The 9690-nt window shown below is 50.8% G+C and overlaps 1 protein-coding gene across 1 annotated transcript; it reads right to left on the reverse strand.

Moving 5' to 3' along the window:
* Window positions 1-730: 730 nt before the first annotated feature.
* On the reverse strand, window positions 731-3021 carry LOC149809662 (uncharacterized). The gene is made up of 2 exons (XM_089994709.1): window positions 2654-3021; window positions 731-1526 (listed from the first exon to the last, which is right to left on the reverse strand). Exons 1-2 carry the CDS (start codon window positions 3019-3021, stop codon window positions 731-733), a joined length of 1164 nt encoding a protein of 387 aa, XP_089850835.1.
* Between the last annotated feature and the right edge of the window lie 6669 nt (window positions 3022-9690).

Below are 9690 nucleotides of genomic sequence, written 5' to 3' on the forward strand. Positions count from 1 at the left end.
TCCTCTGGTATGGAGTCAACAATGCGTGCAAGACGCCTAGCCAGTCTGCACGCAACAGTGGAGCGCGATGCCATTGAGGGGAGTAAATGATGAAACTGTTCGGACACGGAGCTCGCTTACATGTACTCTTGCACAATCATTTTATCTTTCACTGGACGATGCTGTTGTAGGCTATCCGGGTCAGCTGGTGTAGGCAAGTACCCAAACAAGCAAAGGTCTATGCAATACTGCAAAGCTTTATTCAGGACTCCGCAGTTGATTACGTCTGTCGCATGACGACGACGTCCAAATTGTGTTTTTTTTTATGTGTACAACAAATTGTAATGTTCATTCGGCTTCAGGGTGAAAGGACGGGAGTACTGCATGGAGGGTAGAGGAAGGCAATTCATGCCGTGACAGGATTTTGTGGTACACGTGACACGATATTTTCATCCATACCGATGCAGACGCTGCACATGAAGTACGTTCGGTGGTCACAACCCTACGGCTTGTCTGAAAATGCAACCTAAACAATGGGGCAAACGACTTTCAGCAGCCTCCAAAAGGACATGGGTAAGTTCAGTCCGCTCAGACTGTTTTGAGCTCCCGAAGCGCGCAAGACCCGCGTCAACATTGCCTCTTTACCTGCAAGCTTCTTTAGACATTGCACCCTCACACGCCATTGCGAATGCTGATCTACGGTTTGCACCGAAACAGAAGAATGGGGAGGAATGCGCCAGCCTGCTGCGGATCAGAGCACCCATGCACGCGGCGCAGCGTGCGCTACGCTCCTCACCAGAATCTTGAGTGCATATTGCTTCGTTCGTTGTACCCTGCCACTCTTCTTCGCGACTGGCTTTTCTGCTGTTGTGATGCGCTGCTGCTTGAAATTGGCAAAGTTCTCCGCAGGCACAGCAAAGTACAACTGGCACTCGTCGAGTTCGGGCAGCTTCTCCAGCGCGTTCGCAAGCCCGGCTTGCTTCACTGGGTGATCTTTCGCAACTGTGGCTTGGATGGCTGAGCTGGGCGTCAACAACGAATCGACAGCCGCGTAATTGACGCTGGTGGGCACGCAGTACCAAATACCAGCCCGGGGCAAGTCGTCATCGCGGCTGAAGAAGCACACTTCTGTTGGCCGTGGAAAGGTCTTATGGAAAGCGGGTGCCTCCGGTTGCTCCAAGTCCCTGATTTGGAACTCGCCGCCGTCTCGCATCTGAGTGTGCACGAAGCTTTCAAAAAGCGCTCCATGAAAGGACGAGTACGCGCGCACACCCGCCACCATCGGCAGCATCCGCGCCAGTTCCTCACGTGACTGTTTCATCATGTGGGAAATCACCATGTTCCGAATTGCCTGGGATGCAAAGATCGTCGTGAAGGACTTGAAGTTTGACGAGACACTCCAGTGGACAATCCGGTTGCTGGCCTCGATGTCGACCTCCAAGCCACCCATTTCGTTCATGAGCTTTGGCATGCTGGATTGCGAGATAATCTTTTGAACACTAACCGCGTCGGTGTCCAAGTCTTCGTCCGCACACTGCAGGCAATACCTGCGGCAAGATGGTCATGTCATGTTCAGCTCTTTCCGTTTCCATTGGTATATTATATAGGACCATTGCTAAGCCAGGCACCTACAAAGTGGATACTCTTGCAAAAAACCCTTCCTGTGCTCCTAAAACCACGAAATTTGCAAATGGCTCTTATTAGTGTAGCAATCGCCTACAGCACTTTTGGACCAAGCGGATAAAAACATTTGTGGCCATTGGGTGGTGGTAAACCACCAGAATCGCGCCAAAATAGTCTTTGGAAGCCATTAACTCCTGAAGCACAGAACAAAATGGTGTTTGCAATATATCACTGCAATCGCCTTCAAGAGTTCTGCCATCAGAAACCTTAAAACCTCAACTCTGCCCACCGAGTGAGAAGTTGAGATTTCTGGTCCCAAGTATACCTGTTAAGTCCCTCAAGAAATCCAGAAATATGATACTCAGCCATTCATCCAACAACGGCTTGGCATTGTGCAATCAAGCCATGCAATGCACCACCCATGTATGGTTGGTGCAGTTTGACATGACATGCCACTCACACAAGCAGATCACAGCTAGTCACACACTAAACTTCGTCTTCAAAACCAGATGCGGAGTCGGACAATGCGTCACACGCTGACGCATCATCATATTACTGAACAAGTGGCGCATGGCGCGATCGTTGTCAATGTCCTCAGCCAACAATTCCAAAAGTTTACTGCAACAACAAAGTCCACACAGTTTATATTGAGCTTTGCGTGGGATGCCCCGGCCAAAGGCGAACTGCAGAAATGCCCCAGCATATATATATATATATATATATGCGACCAAATGTTAAATTTTCATATGCTTTGAGGCTTGCGAACAATTTTCGCATGGACTGTCTGTTTTGATTGGTTGAGTCAAATACCCGCCTATATATGCGTCGTGCATACCTCATGCTTACCGCAAACTGATAAACTTTCAACACCTAACCCCTTGAGCCTCGTTCCTTGAGCTTTGCCGTAGCCTGCAAGTCAATACATAGGGGCAACAAGGCAGGCGGGGGGGAGTTGCAATGTACGAACTTGCATATCTCCCAACTCATCTGACATCCTGTGTGCGTTCGTGTGAAATTAAGTGCGCTGGCAACGGAAGCACAATACACACACCTGGCCGTGCCACCCCACAATTCATACTTTGCTTCCACCCGCTCCTTCCCAACGTGCGGGAACACAAGCTGCCTCGCCTGCTCCATCTCCTCAAAGCTCCAAAGCGGCATGTAGCGAGTTTTCACACCTGCGAAAGGCATCCAGGTGTCAACAACGCTGTGGTGCATGCCATCATCACTCCATCCATGCCACAGCGCGTGCAGCCTGGAATTCCTGACACCCAATGGCATCCAGATCTGCTTCACTTTGATGATGTGAAGTGATGAAATGTGGGTAATCGTAGCAGGCGTTTTGACACGTTTTGTCCTTTGTGAGTGAAACACAGAGTCTGGCCGTGTTGCTGGTTTGCAGTAGAGTACAATTGACATTGACTACCGCAGACCCGCAGTGGTCGACAATGGAATGAATGAATTGTGGAAATGCTTTGGACAAGTAAACTCGACGTTGTTGTGGCTCTAGCGTGTGTATTGGGGTGGGTGGCACCTTGTCATAGTGCACTTTTGTGCCAGTCAAGCCACTTGCAACACACCAGGTTGCATTTTTCAACGCAACACTGGACACAGGCAATATTGGGCAAGGGGGCCAAGCTAGTGGTGTCGCAAATCCGGGCGCAAACGCGATCCCCATGGGCTTGGCACATCCTCGCAAAGCTCTCAAGTTGCAAGTTGTAGACAGGATTTGAGATGCAGAATTGCTATTTTGGTTGAAGATCTTGCCATCCCAGCAAAGGCTTGCAATGAATGGCAATGTCAAACTTTCACCAAATAACCATGACATCAACAAAGGTTCACGAACGTTGGAACGCCGCATCAAAACAGCACAAGCTTAGTCTAAGCGACAACACAACAGCTTTCGCAAAGTCAATTCAAATGCCCGCATATCTAATGATGCCAAGCAATTGGCTTTCAGATGGGCGGCTGTGTGGAATGGATTGATGAGTCTGAAACGGTTGCATGAATGAGTGTGTCTAGTTACTCGTCCAAACAACGGCATCAATGTTCAATGGGGAAGTTGACATCCATGTGCGGTGGTGTCTGTCCTCTGAAACTACGCTGTGAAGGCAAGGCAACAATCAGGCTATGTGCCTCGCGACGCAGATGAGACCGTACCAGCCCTCTTCGAGTACTCATGGTAGAGCGCTTTAGCTGGGGAAATCGCAGCAATCGTGCGCGCTTGCACAGTGACAGGCATCCTGCCGTCCACAAGGTACCACGTCTGACGATCGTCAAGCTCTTGGTCGAAGCTGTTCTGCAGGTCACCCTTCATGACACTGTCGCCGTGAAAAAGAAAGCGTTTGTTATATTCAGCGGAATCCATCACGACCGTTACGCCCGCATGAGCGGCCTTGTGCATCACGTAGAAGAGCCACCACGACTTGCCTGCATGCCATGCCGAGGTTGTCGTGAGCATGCCATTGCATCACTAAAACGACTCATGGCTAGCATCCTTGCCCCTACAGCGCAGAGCACACTTTGTGCGATCTCGAGCGCGCCTGCAGCTGTTGTATCTGTGCAGTTTGCGCTTTGCTGCTTCACTGTTGTTTTGCACAACTAGGCTTGCCGCGGACAAACGCTAATATCGCCTTTTGAGCATACACGCAATTCAGCACCCAGGCGGCGTGAGTTGGGAGCATTGACGAGCTGTGGGGTAACGCACAGTGGCGCAGATGTGCCACTCTAACAAGCTCTGGCTGCACGAGCGGCAACAATGCTGAAGTCACTTCAATCGTTGATGCTTGGCAATACGCAGCCGGGATGAGCTGGAGTTAAGCTCATGGCAGTCAACCACCACACACAGACTGCAAGCACGAATAAATCACTGTCATTCCATCACCGTGATCCAAGGCCACGCACAGCAGACAACGCGAACGCAGCTTTCCTCAACCAACCACTATCTACCTTTGCAAAAAGCAGGCACGGAACTTTATCAGTATGGTGATCACTTGCGACAACAGCCAAAGCACATGGTGGTCGATTCACACCTTTTAAGGAACATACCGATGCCTGGCGTGCCTCTCACCACAAGGCGCTTGAAGCCGTCGCGGTATAGGGCCTCCGCCTCATCCCACAGCTCAGTGTATGCTTGGCGCACCATCAAGCGCGAGCCTTTCACTTCATCGCCCATGAAAAACACACCGGATGGCAGCTCAAGCACCTGTTCTTCGTTGATCTGCACAGTTGCCAGGGCCTTCCAAAATGCTTGCACAGAGTTGCTCGCCGGTTCAGCCAAAGACGAACCACGAATTCCTGCAATGACATCAGCACTCGTTGCTTGAATGTAATACACCACCACCACTTCCTGCAACCACACCACCTAGCTCCACCAAGGCTGCTGGTTTTGATGTATCTCTATCAGACCACGGAATCAGTTTACTTTGGCTCATCCTATGCGTTCGGCTGCGAGTGTCGGAGCCCCGGCATGCTCTGAACCCTATGGACGTCTGAGCTCCGGATGGTTCATGCAATATTTGTTTGATACATAATGCCTTTGGTAATGTCAGCACCAACACTCACGTGTGTTGACGTGAACGCTGACGCTTTAAATGTCACATACAAACATTTCTTCGCGGCATGTGCGTCCAATGAGGTCCATGCCGCGTCTGTTTGTGTGTCTCTCATAGGGTGGAAGCTTGCACGAAGCACTCCCCAACACAAACCTTGGGACCGTTCACGAGCACTATCGACGCTTTGAAAGTCGCACGTGAGGTGTTTTTCTTTTGATTCCGACCAAGAATGAGCACATGCATGCTATGTTTGGATGTGTTTTCACCTCGACCGACCACTTTGAAACCACCCACATCGACTATGGCATCACACAGCATCCTCCACACTTTGTTCAAATCACGTGATTGCAGATGCAACTAGCGGGCAAGACACTTTTCTTTCAGTCGTGAGAAGAGGTATGCTTATCGAAAACGATTTGACACAGCAGGTCTTTCCAAACGAGACGTATGTGTGCACTGAGTCACCTGAATTACTGGGGTCAACATGTCGGTCCATTGGGTTAACACGCTGTATGCACTCACACAATGATCGACGATCGTACACATTGGTCTCTGCACGTCAATATGATCTGACAGCCGATACTTGCCGCGATGAAACTCATTTCTGGTGCCACGAAGTGTTCAACAAACCAAACCTACAAAGATTGGCGTGGACGGAAGGGACCGTTGTGCAAGCTAGGGAGGCAAAACCTTGGCCAAAGTGTTGTACATGCATGAATGACGCACACGTATCTGCTGACATTGCAGCTGTTTGCATTACGAGCAAGTCAACTCGGCCGGAACCGTTGCACATGGCAGCACTGCAACAAAGAATCTCGCAACTCGAGCAAGCCACTAATCGCTGACGAAATGGCGTGCGATTTCCTAACTTGTAGTTGCCATGCCACAACATGCCACGAACATGTTGACGAGTCAAACCCAGGCTGCCGGAGGAGGACTATGTCGCCTTCTAAAATATAAACCATGAGCCAGCAAAGTTACTTGCATTGACGAGCAGTTAAACATACGAGTGTTGAACATTGAAGTGTGAATGACAACAGGCAAAAGATGCACAACTGGAAACACGAAAGCACACCCCCCAGCGCCTCCTTTGCTGCCGAAAGCAACTTCGCCAGAATTATAGGCGAGAAGTCACCAAAATTTGCGAGGCCAGTCTTCAGCTCCGTCACGTTGAGCTCAGTAAGAACGCCCCACGATGTAATCTCCGCGTTTATCACAGCTTGTTTGAGGTCGGCAGTAATGGTGCCAGTCTCAACCAGCTTTTGAAGCTGCTCCTGGAAATCTGCCATGACTACCTGTAATGTGGCAATGCTTTTATAAGACATTGTTTTCAGATGCGGCAATGGAACACGTACTGACAGCGTCAGTGTCAGTTTGACACGGTTAGACTAGGGAGACTTCGGGTGTCTCCTGCTCCCTCCACTGCCGCCAAACTACAGATAGATCGCGGAAGCAAGCGTATGTAACAACCGCCAGCAGCTCTTGGCATGCGACATGCAATATTTGAGCAGGTCTGAATTCTCGCGGGCATCATGGTCCAGGCATGGACCGCAAGTTCAACAGTATGTAAACAACATGCAGTCTTCTTGTATCTCCATTCGTTGATATCTCTGACATTCACTGTGTTTTTCACTGTGCTCGTACATGTGTTCTGTGTGGTATCAGCACACACATTGCCACCAAAGGCACACCATCCTGCTATCAATGCTTGACAAGTATTCCTTGAGACCCAAAGCAAGTGTGGCTTGTCATGTCCAGTGTGGCATCACAACGCAGAGAGTAGCAGGTCGAACTCCATTACAGCAAATTTTGCGCCTACCCAGCCAGACCCCTGTCATCCGAACTGTCAGAAATACAGAGCGATGTCCACTTTGCTAAAAACTCCGCATGAATGTGACTGTTGGTGTCATTCAAGCACTTCACAGCGTTGGTCCAAGGCATACCGTCGTGTGTGATCTGCTGTGTCTTGCGTCAACGTCTGTGCTGGGTTGTCAAAAACGTACTTCGCAATTATTCGCGTGGCAATCTGCAGTATCCAGAACCCATTAGACCATTTCCAACGCCAGGTAGAATGCATATACACGAAACCGCAGTTGCCCCAATTGCGCTCATACACGCTGCTGATTCCCAAGCTTGCACACAACGTCATGGGTCATGCACAAATCAAATCTACAGTTTCATGCCTTCATTGCGAATGCTTCCTGCTTGATATAGTCACCGCTAAATGTCTTTTCACAGGCATTCTGCGCCGTCAGCATGTGCCAAGCACCATTTTTGTTGAGCCTTAGCACGATGGTGATACGAATGCACATTCGTGGTCCAATGGCTCATGCTGTAAGCAGAACAGAGGCTGCTAACTCGTACGTAGAGTAGAGTCGGGTGGTATCGAGGCTGACGACACCGACAAAGATGCGTCCCACGACGGATAACACATGTAATGGGTGAAACGGTTGTGCAACACCGGAGATATATGTGTCACCCCATAACACACAAGCGGCACGATGCCAGGTGGGAACAGATAGCCCGAAACAGGTAACCACCCGCATCAGACCAACCCTGACAAACAAAATATACAGGCTTTGTCACACGCACATTAACTTCGGACACAAGGTCCTTGTCAAGGAATCGCATAATGACTCCGTTCGCAATTAAACTGTCTGAATGCAGCGGTATCTTAATGTATCGTCATTTCCATGCATGCGCGTCCATCACAGCTCATCAGGAGTGGGCACAGAGTCGTATGTTAGACGACACTGAGCAAACGGGGAGCAACAAGATGCTCAGTTTACCTAGTGTTTAGCATATGTATATCAGCGTCGAACACGCACTTTGTGAGCGGAAAGGTGCAGCGGTCCATTGGTCTGAAACAGGCAATGTAGAAGCAACCAGGTAGCAACACGACAGAGGAGCATACCAGCTTGCCAACAAAGGAGTCAAGTTCCTGCCATTAGCTGTGTCTGCACTAAACGGTGTCGGAGCAAACTTGTGTGTTGCCACATGTTTGTTGCCACACGCGTTGCATGCGTTGAACAGGGTAACAAAATGGGAAATGTGAAAACGTCAAGCGTATGTCCAATTGACTGGTAGCCTCTGCAGAGGTTCGATACTATCGGCGATGGACATGGTTGTGCATGCGAGTATGAACACGTGAGGCACGTTGGCGGAAATGACCTACCCTTAGAGGAATACATCAATATAGTCACACGTATGGTTCGTTCCGTTGGTTATGAGCTCTGATGTATTGCACCTTCATACTTCGTGAACGTCATCATATTCGGCGATTCTCACTCAGATGCCTCCTCAACACTCGAGCTGCGGCGCCCACGGCGCATGACAGCCACCATAAATAAATAAATATATAAACCGGGAATCACACCAAGGCCCAAGAGGCGACGCGAGCGCCGCCCCAAGGAACCTGCCCAAAGGGCTTCGGCCTCAGGCCCCGACGCAACCGGAGGCCGCGTAGGGGGAACAGGTGGGGGCAGGCGGCGCACAAGCGCCGCCCAGAAATCATCACCAATGACACCATCATTTACAGGACGGATCGACTCTCCTGTGGAACGATCTAGGACAAGAACAGGTGTATCTCCAAGTGTGGCTGGATCCGGCAGCGCAGCAAGGTTAGCTTGCACGGTGGTGAGGAAAAGACTCGTCGCCTTCATCATGGACCTCTGCTGAGCCGTGTCGTGGCGCCGGCACATTTCCATGGGGGAAATGAGATGGTTGGCAGTCAGACTCCATGAACGGCTGGTCGCTGCTCTCCGGGCACCTGCTAGCGCCAGCGCCATCTCCACCGTCGACAGATTCTCACTGCAGCATCATGATACCATTGGGTGACTGCTAGCATAGGGGCGCACGCCGTGATACGGTGCAGCAAGACACGGTGCTGTAGTGTGCCAGCGTCATCAACAGTATGCTCTTCATTGACAACTTCATGACAGTCAGGGCATCGTGTGTGTGGGGTTCCCGCAATGCTGGGTCTGTGTGTTCATCGTGGTCGGACGTCGATACGATGTCCGAGTCTCTGAGAAAATGGCCGGATATAATCAGCACTTGTGAGCGCGCGCTGCCAAATGCTAAGTAGGGTTGGGATGTGTGGCAAGGGCGCGCTCGTAGAGCTCAAGCCATGACGAGTCGGTTGGAATGGCACGCCTTGGCGACGTAACGCAGTGAGTCAGCTCGGGCGACGCTTTGGTTAATGGCTTGGTTTGGGTGGGGCAAGTTTCCATGTCAGGCATGGGGGCGTGGGTATTGTGGGCGCCAGGGGCGCGGAGAGTGTCGGCGAGTTCGGAGGTCGGGTCGGCATTGATCAGTTCGGCGCAGTAGCTGTCGACACGCGTGCGCCACGTATTATTAGGTTGCAGCATGTCAAGGACATGTCGTTGTAGGCGTGATGCTGGCAGGTGTTGTATCCGGTGCAAGAAGCGTACGTGTGCAGCTTTAGTGTCGGACGCTATGCTGCAAACTGCTGTGTCGTTGTGTAGGAGATTAACTGGGTAGCGCTGGCGCTCGCTGCCGTGCGGGATGCCAACAG

Source organism: Nuphar pumila, unplaced genomic scaffold, assembly GCF_984573655.1.
Source record: "Nuphar pumila unplaced genomic scaffold, dmNupPumi1.hap1.1 HAP1_SCAFFOLD_909, whole genome shotgun sequence".
NCBI lineage: Eukaryota > Viridiplantae > Streptophyta > Magnoliopsida > Nymphaeales > Nymphaeaceae > Nuphar > Nuphar pumila.